The 16,730-nt window shown below is 38.7% G+C and overlaps 1 protein-coding gene across 1 annotated transcript in view; it reads right to left on the bottom strand.

Moving 5' to 3' along the window:
* Positions 1 to 6,406: 6,406 nt before the first annotated feature.
* The window catches only part of LOC101863121 (fas apoptotic inhibitory molecule 1), a 14,689-nt gene continuing 4,365 nt past the window's right edge, over positions 6,407 to 16,730 (bottom strand). The window contains exons 2-5 of the mRNA XM_005104602.3: positions 14,483 to 14,620; positions 13,071 to 13,293; positions 10,493 to 10,542; positions 6,407 to 7,128 (exon numbers count right to left, since the gene is read on the bottom strand). Of these exons, the coding sequence (XP_005104659.1) occupies positions 6,979 to 7,128; positions 10,493 to 10,542; positions 13,071 to 13,293; positions 14,483 to 14,593 (534 nt within the window). The 5' untranslated portion in view covers positions 14,594 to 14,620 and the 3' untranslated portion in view covers positions 6,407 to 6,978. The remainder of the gene's footprint in view (positions 7,129 to 10,492; positions 10,543 to 13,070; positions 13,294 to 14,482; positions 14,621 to 16,730) is intronic.

Raw genomic sequence — 16,730 nt, 5'->3', positions numbered from 1 at the left:
GGAGAGATAAGGACGATAGACATTTGGTAGGAAAGAAGGAGCAGACCACACCAGAACACCCACGGCCCACCAACCACCCACAAGGGAAAAAGTAAGACAGGCAGAAACAGCAGAGGGAGAGAAAATAGGTAGGATCTATCAGTAATGCCTTCCACCCACCCACACAAACAGAAACAAAAGAGGGAAAGAAAAGAAGTAGGACCTATCAGTGATGCCTCCACCCACCCACAGAAACAAAAGAGGGAAATGAAAAAAATAGGACCTATCAGTGGCGTCTTCCAGTTACCCATAGAATGGACATTATCTCACAATCACAGGAAAGAAACATTATGATGTAAGTACTGTGCCCCAAAAACCTAAAAAATCAATGATATAAACAAGTGTGACAAGATCCAGCCACATAAATTGTTATGAACAATAAATAAAACGGAAACAAGAAGAAGCATATTTTCAGCGTCCTTCCACTAGTTCCACAAAAGCCTACGGTCAGTGTCTGGGCATGGCATTTTGCAGATAAAGCCATTATTTCCATTATAAAGACATCAAGTGTCATGAAACTACAAAGCTTTGTTCTATTTTGTTATTTCCTTCCCGGTTTCAAACTGAAAAATAATGCGCAGTAAAGTTATGGTTCTCATTTGTGCTCTTTCTTTTTTATCGAAATTTCTCAAAACTTCGAAACACGGGCGCTTTTTACAATAATAATAAAAACAACAATAATAATCACAATAAGAGCATTTAAATACCTGTAGCACATTTCCACTCTCTACAGCATGCTCTATGCGCTATACAACTATTAATACTCAAGCAGACCCTAGAATACTCAGAAACATTCTCGGCTTCCGCAGAAGCATGCAATGCAAGCTGCCAATAAAGCGCTCAAACGCTAACAAATTGACAAGATATTTCGCAGTCAAAAGGTGTGGTTGCCCATTCCCACCAAAGTGAAGTGAGGAAAATTCATGTAAACTGCCTTTCCGAAAGACTCAACATCAGTCCCGAGATAGGATTCGAAGCCACAACCTTACGGTTGAGAGTAAAAGAGCGTAGCTACCAGAACACCGACACTTGTGGAAAGACACTGACTATACAAACACAATCATTGTGATAAATGACGTTAGTTTTGTTTGGGTAGAGAGCAGCTCATCCACACAATAATGGTCATGTAGAGATGAGGAAAAAGTAAGACAGACAGACCAACAGACAGCAATGACAAAGGCAAAGAAAAAAAGTAGACTTAAGACCTACCAGTGGTGTCCTCCAAAAAAAGGCAAGAGAGAAAACATAAAATGTAGACAAAAAATAAAACAGGAAGGATGAAAAAACTGTCACTACAAATAACAGCCTCGAGTGGCAAGTATATTCTGCACATAAATGAATATATATACTATTTATATGTGTGTGTATGTTTGTGTGAAAACAATAAACGGCACACAAAAAATGAAACAGAGGTGAACAAGTACAGAGATGTGCTATAAGAAGCCAACAAAATGCGTCATAAATGGTTGTGCAGTCACAGACCAGCAGAACAGAACAAAAGAAATTGCACTCAGGATAAATAAGGAGAAAAAAACGGATCCGGTTAAAATCACACAAGAGATGACAATGTGTATTATGCATAAGACAGAGTATAACCAGCTGGTATTTGTTTAAATGTAAACTTTTTTAGAAAATAAAATCTAGCATTGTTTTTTCATTTCATAACGACAGCCGCTGTGTGCTAGGAAAGACCAAAAAAATTTGTATCAGTAGCTTTGTTTAAGTTAACAATATTACAAAATAACTATAATTATAATATGTTTAAAAATATAAAATGAAAACTACCCTTTAAACTCTTTGCATTCCTCTCACTGCAATGTTAAGTTTCAGAGATGTGAGAAACATCTGCTAGTTGATAAATGTAACGGACTGAGAGTATACAAGAAGTCATGTTCCTCAGACTAGCTGCCATTGCAGAAAAGAGAAAAATCCAACAACATGCAATGACAACAACAAAATACTAAAAGATGATATACCAACAGCGTCTAACATATGCAAACTCAAAATAATAGTTTGTCCATCAATGTCTGACAATGACCAACACCTCTACAGAGGAGAATATTTTCCAAGCAAAACAGTAGAAATAAGGGTTAAGCAGATTACCTGTGGCTTCTACTATGGCCAATATGACCCATGACAGAGAAAAGTTTGCCACATTTGGAGCATTTAAAAGCTTCATTACCTCCTGAGGACAAGGGCAGAATTTATGGTGTGTAGCAACTTGACAAAATGAGTCCCATGTCACATTCTGAGAATAGAACACTGTAGTTATCAAATTAAAGATCCATTCAAGGCCTACTACAAGTGGGTGAAAACTGCATCAGTCCAGCTGCTTTTGGTTCCACAGTTATATAGTCATCTGAAGTCCGGTGGTACATGTAATCAGAAACACAGTTGTGAGGAAATCTAGGGAATACCACACATATATATATATCTCCGGACAGCTGAGTGTGACTAGCGAATCATTTAATTGCGCTGTTACACATGTAGATCCAGGGAGTTCCATACACACACACATACAAACAAACAAACAAAAAAGTAAGCCATTCTTAAATCGAGTTCTTTGAGGAAATTTTAAAAAATGTAAAAAAAAAACAAGGAGAAAACTGAGGGTATAGACAGTGGAACTTTGGACCACAAGAAAAGATCGTGCCCAGCACTGACACAAACTCGATCAAACAGCAATAAACAAAATTACAGATTCTGATGTGAATAAGAACAAATTGGCAGATCTTCATTTTTAAAAATATTAATAAGAGTTTTATGGCTACGCAGATCTAAGAAGCAGATGACTCAGTGATTATGAATAATAAAAATGGAAAATATTCTCTCGACTCCATATTTCACTTCTTCTTCAACAATAAAATTCTAATCTCAGAGCACAGAGATAAAAACCTGTACCATACCATAGCGAAAAAGTCAGGATCAGATAAGGTTTACATTAAGTACAATCAAATTGAAAGACCATAAATAATATGTAGAATGAAAATACAGTCACAATATTCAAGTAAAACTTTCACTTTTTCCCTGTCAATTTTTACGAATGATGATATACATTTACGAGTGAGGTCCACGTAAGCGCTGGGAAAACTATGCATCTGAGACAACGAGCCAGCCTGACCATCTACCACCTACATTCTAACAATGCTGTGTGGCAAACTGGACTGAGTCTTAAGGTCACTTAGAAATGATGACTGGCGTCTGTGGTGAAACAATTAGGCGTTTCGCATTCACATGCAGGATTCCCCAGTGGGAAGAATTTTTATCGAGTACTGGTATCTCGGTCTTTCTGATGAAATGATGTATCACTCACTCTCTGCCCAGATTTGCCCGGAGTGACAGGCAGGGTCAAAAGCCACCTGTACCTTCTAAATTGTGTCAATGAGGTTTTAAAAAAACCCATACATTTACATTAAAATTTTTGAAGTGACAAAATCAATTCCTCAAGACCCTACAGCTGTTCGCATGGAAGAAGAGCTAAAAATTCCCCAGCCAAAATTTAAATAATAAAGCCAAATTTCTGAAAACACTTTCAGTTCCATTCAAAATTTTCTCACCAAAACTTTTTTTTAAAGTTCAAGAAGCACATCAAGACCTCTTTTGCATCCCCAAAAGCATTATTTTCCTTCAAGATGACATCTAGAAAGAAAATACTTTTTTTTCCAGGCTACAAAATCAGCTAGCCAAGACTTTGACAAGACATGTGGCCTCTTTGTGTTATATGACTCAAATTTTTCTAATACATACTCCATACATACTCAAATACAATCAAGTAATGCAAGCAAAAAGGCATATCAAGAAGCACTCCTTTGTTCCTAAGGAGAGATGTGACCAAAAATTGTACAATCAATAAATCAATGTCTTCAAAAAATTAGATCTCATTTTTACTTTTAAAAAATCATCCATATTCAGAGGTATTTCCTAATATTATCATGAGGAAGAAATAGAAATTGAATAAGCAATAGCTTCAGAGAGGTGACATAGCAAAGAGAGGGACGGTATTCAGTAATTTTTTTAAGCACACAGAAACACATGCCACACATTGCAATACTGTAAAATACCACATCAAAAATGTTCACACACACACACACACACCATGCATCGAAAACAGAGAGAAAAATACACCTTCTCAAGGGTCACTGCCAACTTTCTCACAGAACATGAACATTGGAATTGGACCACCACAACCGACAGTTCTAAATAAAATGCTACAAGGAGACAAGACATTCAAGCATCAGTTTATCAGTGTGAGCGTTGGAGAAGAAAAACATTAATATCTCAGGCTAATAGCACTGTAAATGAGTGAACACTATAATGTTTGAGCCATTACGATTTTCCTGCCAATATGTGTCACAGCACAGTAGAATCAGGCACTCGTCAATTTTGGGGCATATGGAGATATTGGTAAAATCTTAAAGTCTGTTTATTTACATTGTTTTGGATGAAAAAAAATACCAGTCTATCTTGAATAGTTTTCGAGACGTTTGAAATTAAAGGAGGTTGGGGACAGCCTGGTGTCAAAAGTAAAGCTAGCGAGAAAATGGCTGCCAAAGTCTAACAACTTCCAAAGCTCGAGTGTCCTTGGAAACAGCAGAATTACTATTTCTTTTGTAACTTTGCTCTACGTTTTTCCATTAAAATTCACACAGAAATGAAATATGTTTTTAAATGTACATAAAAGGTGCTGAGCCCCAGATAAAAAATCTAATAAAATTGCCCGAAGGGAGGGAAAATGTTGATTTCTTTTAACTTTATGATTTGTACGAGCGTCTGATTTCACCATGATGTCACATATATCTAAAAAATCACAGGAGCTGGTAATACAACCATTTAAATCCCATTGTTCCATTAAGTCCGCACTTTCATGTAACACTGCCATCTCAAACATCTTCTGTGCTGAACCTCCAAGATTCAGTCAGAGAATTACTTAGGTGAAGAAAGAAAATCAAATGTCCATTCTTAGTTAACACTTGTCTCACACTCCTAGCTAAAAAGTCAGTTACCATGAACATAAAAAAGATTTTGCTCTGCGAATTGTTTTCAGTGACTTGAATAAATAATTGAAAGAAATTACAATCAGCACTTTTATCAGAGACAAGGTCAAAATATTTTCTTTCATCACATAAGACTAGTGTCAATGAGAAAAGCTTGATCAGAAGGGAAAAAAAATAAATCCTGTCACGTAGACATGACATGGGATATAATACTCCCATGTCAACATCAAATAAAAAGGATTACCTAATCCAATATCAAAAAAGTGTTTCTTTATAATCAGTTAATGCCCCCCCCCCCCCCTCTTTTTTTGTGTTTCTTGTTGGGGTTTTTTTCATCACTGCTTATAAAGATGGAAGGAAAGGAAATTAGATGAGGAGGTACTCAAAGAATCCCATGTGGGCCACTCACTGATAGAAAAACTAAGAAAGTGACAAATGCAGAATCTAGGACACTTGAATCGGCCTAAAGGCTTTGAACATGTAGCTCTCACTGGAAAAATAGTAGACAACAACTAAAAATCAGGAACTAACACAAAATGAGTCATCAAAAAGAAATCATTTCCTCCCATCATACATTTAAATCATTCATTTAAAAATTTCTCCCAAAAACACATTACCGCATTTTCCCTCTTTTCTCGAGTTGACCAGTACAAAACATTCTTCTCATGAGGTTTCAGTAGCAATAACAGTGACGTTTCAAAAGAAAACTTTTCTTCTCTTTATTCCAAAGAAGAAATCTGGAAAAACTCCAAAGTCTAGCACTGCTTCCACAGACTTCTGCTGCATTCCAACAGCAACACCCCCCCCCCCCCCCATTTCATCCTTTCCTTAACTTTCATAGATGCCAAACATACAATATACATGCGCACACACACAAATACACACACAAATGCAAACACACACAAACACACATACAAAAACATACACACACATACACAAGTATGCTCATTTCTAAGACTCAATCATTTGCTGAGACACACACATACGTACAAACACACTCACACAAACATACACAAACACATATACGCTCATTTCCAACACTCAATAACCTGGCCAGCCTCACTCATCAAATGCTTTCACAATTCACAACTCCTTGAGATTGGTAAATGCTTCTGGTCCCTTCACACATCCAGCTGGTGTAACGCATGCCGCTCCTCGTTTTGACTGCTTGGTGTAAGACTTTGCCATTGATATGCCATTTTAACCCTGTCCGTATGCCGTGTTTTACTATCGTATCCATGCGACAGGGGGAACTCAGTGCCACCACTTTCAAAGAGGATATTTACTCCTTAATCCGACCCGTACAATATGTGCATAGCAGTCTGTCGAAATATTTTTTGAGAAATACTGAAAGTTTCAAAGAGATCTTAGTACTAGAAGTATTCTGAAATGTGAAGAATACAACCCCCGGGGTACAAAATGACCCCAGGGCGTACGGATTGGGTTAAAAAGTGACATAGGACAGAGCCTTACACTCAACAGCTCCGATTCGTTCATTAAAAGCAAGCCTTACTTGTTCATCAAAAGCAAGCCTTATCTGTTTATTACAGGCAAGCCTTATTTGTTTATCAAAAGCAAGCCTTATTTGTTCATTAACCCCTTCGTGACAGATTCCGCACAAGGTGCGCTAAACATCCTGACATCTTGAGCCGAGATGCCATCCTCTCGTACAATGTACGTCCTACAGTGCACCCTATAGGATTTACAACTGTTCTACAATAAGGTTTGAATGGAATTTTACCAGAAAACTCATGAAAGATTCGAAATTTGCGATAGCGTAAAAGAATGAATCACATTAACTTTCTTTAATTCTGAAAGGAATAGCAAAATGACTGAAACTGCTCATTGTCCTAGCCAGCAAATATTGGGCGCAGTAAAAGTTGGAAAACACCGTCTGTCACGTAGGGGTTAATGGAAAGCCTTATTCGTTCATTCAAGGCAAGTCTTAATCGGTCGCTAGAGGGATTTCCACCTCGTCCACAAACAACTGGTGTACAATTCCGTCCCGTCTTTTTCCCGTCGTGATGGCCTTGATGTATGCAGAGTGCGAGCCGATCTCAAAGTGAGTCTCCGTGCCGTCATCGGCAAATTCTCCCTGGTGAAGAGAAGAATAAGGAGAAAGTGTCAGTCAGCACCGATCCGCTTCACGGTTTACTTTTTTCTAGACTTTGCTTCAAACCTTAGTAAAAAAAAGTTCACTCAGACACCCCCCCCCCCCCCCCCCCAACCCCGACTTGACCTAGTATGCAGATCCAGGCTCCCCATTGTGGGTCACAAAGAGGTTGGTGCTTTAAGTCTTACAGGAACAGGAGACAGTTGGGTGTGATCGATGGTGTGAATAAACACAAGGGAGGGGAGGAAAAGGGTGGGGGGGGGGGGGGGGGGATATCCAAAAATTTGTAGAAGAGGGGGGGGGGGGAGGGTTAAGCTTTAGTCTTATCCCTCAAGTTGTATGTCCATGCATTAATAGCAATGTAAAGTTAAATAGTTGAGTATTGGAGGGCTTCACTGGTACGTTCTCTACATCTACAGTCCACAGTAAAAAAAAAACTTTTTAAACCACTCTCATGCAGTGGGGTATATAGGCAGAGCTGGTTGTAATGGAGTACAAGTACTCCGGTACGTTACAATTATCGGCACTTTTACTGTACTCCGGTACATTATTGAGAACCAGTACTTTTACTCTACCTCAATACTTTTTATAAAAGTACTTTTGAGTATTTTTAAAGTACATTTTGAGTACTTTTGAAGCTTAATGAAAGAGTAAGTGCCTGCATTTCTGATTATAATTTACGGAACAAACACTCGGGCGGGTACAGCCGACCAACCAAGAGTTAAAAGTTGAGATCAAAGAACTTAAAGATCAGCCACTCTCATAAATGTGATCACACAAGCGTTGTAAAACTCCATGAATCAGTACAATGTTTGCCCCAGACGGGATCACACCGAGGTGTGAACTGACCGATGCGTTTCTTTTCCCCAAATATCGCACTCGCATCTGAGCTCGCCACCTAAACTTACATCACTCGCTGGTAGGTTAAGGCCTACAAGTTCGCTCCAGGCAGGATCACATCGAACTTTGAACTCTTCCCTGACTATTGAAGGCAGTTTTTCTCTATTCTCGAATTTGCGAGACAGCCTGATTTTTAATTCGTGTGGTCACAACGTTATGGTGCGTAGTGACAAAGGCGGGGGGACTCAATCAGAGATGGAGGCTAAAATTTTTGGACAGGTAAAAGGGAGGAGCAACTGGATAAACGTAGATAAAGATCTCATGACTCGCGATAGGCTAATGAGCGTACATATGGCATGCCTCATGCCACCATGCCACTGTGATAGGTCATCAAGGTTGACCACTCTTTGCTCGTCATATGTCATAAACCCACTCAGGGGTCACGTCAGTTCATGGGTCACTGTAGATTCTTCCTTGGCTTCGTCGGCTAAGATCCCGTATTTCCCTTGCTCCCGAGCACTGGGATCTTAGACGGAGACTACTGTAGTAGAGGTAGAGAAACTTTGGATACACTACACTTACTAGACTCTAGGAAACTACATGTATTTCGGTTTGTCATGGGCGCCGTGGACTACACAGTGTGACCAAAATCTGTCTTACCACTATTATAATCAATTGAAACTGAAACTGAGTTCTCAATGTATATCTAACAATTTTTTAGGCTACCTAAATTTTTTTTAAACTTTTTTTTGTGGTTTGTGCCTAAGGCTAGCTTGATTCCTTGAGGATTTGTTAATGAAGAATTCAATGCACTTTTCCATTTCTTTGCTGGCCATTTTCATCAATTTTATGTTTTCTTAAGAGCAACTTTGTCCCTACATTTTCCAATTTGGATACTTTTCCTGTAGAACTTTCCAACCTCTTGGACTGACTTACATTTGGTCACATTGTCTTGCTCAAACAAGTTCTATTCATAATATCACTTACTCACTAGTTGCGTCTGTTTGTTTGGGGGTTTTTTCAATCTCACGGACAATTTCCACCTACGTTCAGTGCTTACATTCAAAAGCTTTGTATACTGTTTACATTTTTAGTAATTAACGGCCTGATTTGTCAAATATACTGGATATGTTATTCAATATGAAGTTTTGCATTAGCACTGAATGTGTTTTAGCATATTAGCAGAAAGTACTCAAAATGTACTTTTTTTTTAAGTACTTGTACTCAAGTACATTTTATGGGAAAGTACTTTTACTGTACTTAAGTACCTATTTTAGATTGTACTTAAATTTGTACCTAAGTACCTTTTTAAAAGTACTTTAACAGCTCTGTATATAGGTATACATAGGTAAGTGTGTATCTTTGACGCCCCCATTGATACAATTTAAACATTTGGGAGGCCAGCTGCTTCCACTTTGCCTGTCAGTGCAAACACCAGCTGATTGGGGTATAATGACAACCCAAAACATACAGATGGAGATATTCAATGTTTAAAAAATTTCACAAAGTGGGAATCGAACTGGCATCTTCTGAGTGCATTGGCAATAAACTTAACCAATACACCATTTAATCTATACAGTATGCTCTGTGGGTGGGGGCTCTAGTGGCCTAGGGGATAAGGTGTTCACCTCTCATTCACTAAGTCCGGAGTTCGAATCCGTCAGGCGACGGAAATTTTTGTTCTCTAAAAATTGTGTCCTTCCACCTCCTTTCCTGCTCTCTAACAATGTTCTGTCATCTGCTTTCGCTTCCACTTTCTGCCCACATCCCCTCACCTCATTTGACCCCTCCGCTGGACTCCTGACTCTTTCTGCAGCCTTTCTACTGCTGCTCCTGGCTCCTTCTTACTGCTGTCTTTTAACCACACCCCTGATCTTATGGTAGGAAAAATCTACACCTAGCCTTCTCAGATAAGGGCAAAGATCTCAGAGGTCCCGAGTGCAAATTAGACTTTGCGCACATTAAAGATCCCTTGGTGGTTCAAAATCAAAAAGAGTAGGCTCCCACCGCCATCCGGACAAAATTCAAAATTTCCTACCAACTGCACATGTTTAATGTGTCCCGCGCGCTCATATGACCTTATGCAGTTGCGAGAGCCGTAAAACACTTACCAAAGAAAAAACAACAATCTGTGGGTGTTTAATTTATTACACAATGACAGAGGCATTAGTGTCATTACACAGTAACACAGACAAAAGTACCATTACAAAATAACGCAGACAGCTGGCTTGACGCTGCCTCTGAGTCTGAATTGCAGAAAGAGTATTCATCACCGCCACCCCCCCCCCCCCCCCCCCCCCCCCTTTCCTCTTGAAGACACATAAACAACAAGTCCAATTGCTTCGGATAAAACATAGTCTGACTGCAGTTGAAACAGGCATAACTAATCCAAGTCCGATTCACACTTACACCAGTAAGTCCTATGGCTTGAATAAACTATAAACTAATTTCTGCTGACACAGCTGTCACTATCAATGTTAGATTCAAAACTCTTAGCAATACTTACTGCAGTCTCAACTATGCGGCCATTCACCCAAACATCTAAAGTGTCCTTTTCTGAAATACAATACAAAGCAAAACATATAAGACCAATGTGGACAGAGTACTTTTCACAGGTTTATTTCCCCAGTTAATTAAACTCACTCTATGTGATAGCTAAATAGTTGATGTAACGCTGTGAATTATCTTAGCGAGTTTCAAGAGCTGTGATGGCTTTTTTTAAAATTACGTTTTTTGTTCTACCAAGGCTTCAGAGTTCCCAGATCGCTATACCTCTGATTCAGGCAAAGAGCTTAGAGATTGCAGGGACAACAGTAGGTCTTTTCTTGACAATTTGTCTGATAGAGAGCCTGAAAGTGACATAGACAGATTCATAAATGTTCCAGTTCCAGCTCGTCGTGTTTCTTCGTATGTTAGCCTACATCTAAGATAAGATAAGATAAGATAAGATACATCTTTATTGTCCAGATCCTGGCACATTGGTTTGGTGTTCCACCACGAGTACACACACACACACACACACACGCACACACACACACACACACACACACACACACACACACACAAACACACACACACACACACACACACACACACACGTACACACATGCACGCACATGCACACACAAGTAGGCTTACAATCACATACATAATATAAATGAGCAGCAATATAAACAATAATAATCGTAAGCTAGATACACACTCAATGATATTTTGATGCATGCTCTAAGGTCGTAAGTACACTAAACAAGATAGATGGTTAAGATGGAAGCATTTTGATAGATGATGGTAAAAATGACCTTCTGTATCTTTCTTTGTTACAGATCAGAAGCATGGGTCTTTTACTTCTGACTGATGTTTTTATTTGAGGGAACAAGGGATGCTTGTTGTCTAAAAAGATGGAATTAATTTTCTTAGTGCAAGCTGTTATGTACAATTCATCCAAGTAGGGGAATGAAGATGTTGAAATTTTACATGCTTTCCGTATTAGTCGATTTAATTTTTCTTTATCTTGTTGTCTTGTGTTCCCGGCCCATGCTGTTATACAAAAATTGATAATACTTTCTATGGTTGAATGGTAGAACATGGACATCAATGTTTTATCAACTTCAAAATACTTTAGCTTTCTAAGAAAAAATAGTCTTTTGTTCACTTTTTTATGCAGGAGAGAAGTGTGGACACGCCAGTTGAGTTTGTTGTCTATTGTAACACCCAAATACTTATAGTCTGACACTTGCTCGATGTTTTCACATTTCATTTTGAGTGGCTGCAGGGGCAGTTTCTTTATTCTAAAATCAAGGACAAGTTCTTTTGTTTTTTTCACATTTAAAAGCAGCTTATGATTTTCACACCATTCAGAAAAATTAAGTACAAAATTCCGGTAAGCGGTTTTGTTATGGTCAGCCTGAATTAGCCCAATTATAGTTGAATCATCTGCAAATTTTATCAACTTGATGTTACTGTTGTTTATTTGGCAATCGTTCGTGTATAGTGTGAATAAAACTGGTGACAAAACACATCCTTGAGGGGCCCCTGTATTTATATTATCTATATTATCTAGTGGTGATGTAGAACCCTCAACAGGTAATGTTGGTAGATCCAGGCCTACAGGTGATAGAAATTTAGGTGGGCGTGTCTACCCCCTCCAAACAGAATGGGAGGTTTATCATGACGTCTATATGTAGCAAAAAAGACTTTTCTATGGAGTACATTTATTTCTGAATATATCTTGAAAATTTCATGTAATTCTGTCTATGACTTTTGTTTCAATGAATTTTTTGTAAGGTACCCTAATTATTTTGTTCTCTTATAAATCGGTGCGGTACTCAAGGGTTTTTCACTATATGACCCTGTGGTACTGTAGGTGTTAACCGTTTCACAGCTACTCGGCGTGTGGAGTACGTCCATAAATCGGGCCCTCCTATGCACAGTAGACGTACATTGTACGCCCGGCAATATCGCCATTTTTGTTTCATTTCTTACTCAGCCGGTAATTGTAATTTAGTATCGAAAGTGGGCTCTCCTGAAATCTCTTTTCTTCTCGAGTAAGAGAAGCTTTAGTTTGCCCTAGTTAGACCAACAATGACCGAAATAACGCGAATTATAGCGTCACTCCCTCTTCGCAGTTCTAGCGCCTTATTCCAGCTCCGAGCTATGGCTGATCACTCACGATGTACGCTCTCAACGTATCAAGTTATTAATGAATGAATTTTTTCCTGATGAAGATAGCGGTTCATTCATTTTCCTTTAAAATGATAAAGACATTGTGATGCATTAACCACAGAGTAAATAGCACTTTAAAAGGATCACCCATTTGAAGTGCTATTCCTGGAAATTAGGTCAGCATAGGGCAGGGAAACATAGGTCATAGTGGCAGCCTGAAGGCAAGGGGCCTTATATATGAAGTAAGAGAAATGGTCACAGACGTAAAAATCAGTTGCACTGCAGGCAGAATAACCAGCAGTCAACTACCCCTGAGATCTAGCGAGGGAAAACAAAGAAGAATAAGAGTGTAGGGGGAAAAGAAAGAAGTAGAACCTACTATTGGCGTCCTCCAACCACCCTTTAGATCATCAAGGACTTACCCAGCACCACTCGTACGTCGTTCCCTCCCAGGTACAGGACCCAGCACTTCATGATCTTGCTCTGATTCTCCTGGAACTTCTTCAGGGGTTTCCCATTCACATCTAGCGTGTACTCGTAGGCAAACCCACTGACTGCGTCGATGCTGATGCAGCATTTCGCTTTGCTCACTTGAAAATACTCTTTGCCCACTAGTTTGAACATCCAGTCCTGTCTGTAGATTTCCTGAAGTATACAGGGGTAAAAATGTTGCTAAGAACAGTGTCAAAGTTTGGTAAAAAGCTGACTAAGTCAGAACTTTTCAAAAATAAAAAACAGACTCTGACCATGCAGCAGGTGAAGATGCTGGGTATTGGGCAGTACCACCACCCCCCCCCCCCCCTTCCAAACCCTTCACTAACACTTTTTTTCCGTTCCTTTAATTCATGCAATTGAAAGCAGACCTGTAAAAATTATTGTGGGCAGTATGGCATATAGACGTATCTCAAAGGCTACCAAAAATGACTTACGTCAGTATGCAATACTGCCCGCATTATGTTAGAAATGTTTAGTGAAGATCTCTGCAACGAACTTATAAAGGCTTCATTCTCCTCATCATTCGCAAATCCAGCATCACCATGAGGAGCAATACTAGAAAACAAAGAGTACATACTTTCTGACACAAAAATAAGACTTCTGTAATTCAGACCTTCAAAAATGTATTAAAAATGGTATTTACATACTGGTTGACAGTTATGTATGAGTATTTTTCCTGACAGTGAATGGTAAAACAGGCATTAAAGGTAGGAGGTTAGTCCAACTTCTTTTCGATAACTTGTATTATTTCCTTATGTTTTACTTTAGCCCACTGACTGCTACATATGGTCGTAACATGGACAACGATGTTTTTGCAGGATGAGAAAAGGCAGACATGGTATGACTGGCTGAGCGGTAGACAATGTCATCATGTCTTATCGCTCTACCGTCCTCGTATAAACTGTAACGCAAACGTCAAAAAGATCTATTTTCTCAGAAAAACATTGCAAGTGGTTGTAGGACTGTACTGGTGGGTTCTATACTTCTTTTCTTTCCCTCTGTTGTTTGTTTCTGTGAGTTTGTGTAAAAATGACCATGATTGTGCCAATGTGTTTCTCTTTACTTACACTGGGGAACAAGTTTGGATGCATCGCCGAAATATAATATCAGCAATTTAAATAGTGTCCAAAGTTTATTTCCTTACTTCCATTCTATTGCTTTGGAAACATCAGTACACATCAACATTCTGTTACCTTTCCAATGATGCATAAAACTGCCACAATAATGTTTACTTCACCATCTGTAAAAGCCATTTTATTTCCATACCAACAAAATGATTCATAAGATTACAAATTAATTACGCCCAACAAAAAAAACCATCTTCATTACTGTGACTGACCTTGCCATCTACCCGAATGATTCTCTTCCCTGAGGTGGTCCCATGCTCAAATTCCACTTTGTGAACACCGTCACTCAGTGCTATATCCCAGGTGGCTACAAGATCTGACATGATGTTCTATGTTGAAACACTGTTTCACTGAAAAAGAGATAAGATTTTTAAAAACGTTTTAATACAGCAGTCTATATCAGTCATAGACATCTGCAAAGGACACATGTTGTATTCTTTCAGGCACTATATTAATGCCTAGAGATGGGCTAGCTTTATCATAGTGTCGGAGCTATCGCTCCCTAGACCTAGATCTAGGCCTTCTGACTCATCACAGAATTGAGAAGTGAGTTGCATACATTAGACTCCAGGGTGATAGAATCAACATGTGCTCATAATATGTGCTATATATTGAAGGTCGACGCACAAGGCTTTGGCGGGACTACACTGACATTTGTCACTGTGACGTCATGCCAGCCAAGATACGTGACACTGGCCGAGCGTCACAAATAGTGTCTCGCTTGAGCAGCGAATAAAGAATCTTTCAGTGTACCGATCAGCTTCTGCCCGCCCACAGTCCAATACATAAAGAGATTCGTTTATTCGCTTATTGTTTGTGGACTCTAGAAAGGTGTGCTCGCTTATTCGCGAATAAAAATTTTTGCAGACATGACTCGACATTAATTTTTATACATTCACATACAACAGAAAAAAACATGTGATTATCATTAAGCCATGAAGGCATTAATTTTTTTAATGAAATGTGCATGCATAACTAAAGAGATAATTGCATCATCATATTGGTATAGAGATTACAACCCTAATAACCTCCTAATTCTTTCATTTTTTTTCTATTTCGTTGCCCCAAAAAACAAACAATTGCCAATTTCCAGTTCATCGCATTTACAAATCTATGATCTAGTTTTACAATCTCGTTCAACTGGTTCCATTTCCCCTTGTTATTCTTCAATATAAATTTTTCACAAAATACCCACAAGTTCCAACATGTACACAGGTACAACTTTTTTACTTATTGTTGACAGACTTTCAAAATGTAAAAAGAACTTTTCTTGTGGAATATTGATCTTTATATCTGTGTTGTTTATAGGACGAACTTTTTATAAAAATATGTTGCACTGCAGCTTCTAGTTTATGTGTGAGACATGAAAACAACAAATATATTGGGGCTTAGATACGGCCTACCTTCAAACAACTCAAATGTGGTTGGAACATTCGTATTGTATTGAAATTGAGAATACATTCCCTTTTCAATCATGGGTAAGATTGAACTTTGGTGGACCCAACACTGAATGAAGCCAGAATTTCTTTTGAACCTCACTGCGCAATGCCATACAATGGTCCACTCGTCTTGCATTTATGTGTGTTTTGCTAAAGGTAGCGCCAATTGCCACAGAGTGAAGCAGAGTCAAGACTGAAAACAACGCTTTATCTTTTTTAAATAGCTTTCTATTCATAATGTGTTACGACCACATGAACAAATTACAGATCTAACCGCATCTCATGAGTTAATAAGTCATAATGAGTAGTTACACACATTCCAGGGTTCAAAAGGAAATAGTACAGGTCAATTTCCAAATGTTTTGCACTCAAATTCTTCTTTTTACCTACTTATTTTTATCAGGTAAAATAATTTTGCATAAATTCAAACTCACTTGACAGATTTTGTACAGTAAAATGGAAGTCTTGTAACTTTGTCTCCAGGCTATCCTTTCGAGCTCCTCATTCTAAGTAGGTCAATTTGTTCTCTAATTTCATTGGACAAACATCTAGAGCTACCAACTTGGCGTTTTTGAATGAGACATAGGCTAGCTTACTCTTCAGTGCAGCACCAACACAGGCGATTCTAGAAGTAGGCCACAAACGCACACAAACTCAAGCAGACTGATGAAGCTGCGGGAATACGGGACCTGGTCATCACATGGATGATGCTCTGCACGCGTGTGCTGAGCCAGGGGCCGGACTGATACGGGACTGGACGGAAGGCGAGGTGCCGAAATATATATATATATTTATTATATATGAGCATTTGCCAAAAGGTGGGATACCTGGGTGTGACAAATGAGGTCCAAAATCAACTTTATGTAATAATTCTTTAATCACCCATATTAACATATTATATAGCCTAATGATTGCTCTTTCAGGCTCAGTAACTGCCAAAGCTGTATATGCAATGGTTTTGGTGTAATTCTGACTTGAATGACGGAAATAGCAAAAAGTTCGTTCATAACAATGATGACAC

This window comes from Aplysia californica, unplaced genomic scaffold, assembly GCF_000002075.1.
Source record: "Aplysia californica isolate F4 #8 unplaced genomic scaffold, AplCal3.0 scaffold00428, whole genome shotgun sequence".
In the NCBI taxonomy this organism is placed as follows: domain Eukaryota; kingdom Metazoa; phylum Mollusca; class Gastropoda; order Aplysiida; family Aplysiidae; genus Aplysia; species Aplysia californica.
Note: the sequence above shows the minus strand (reverse complement) of the source record. Positions and strands in the feature narration are given on the sequence as shown.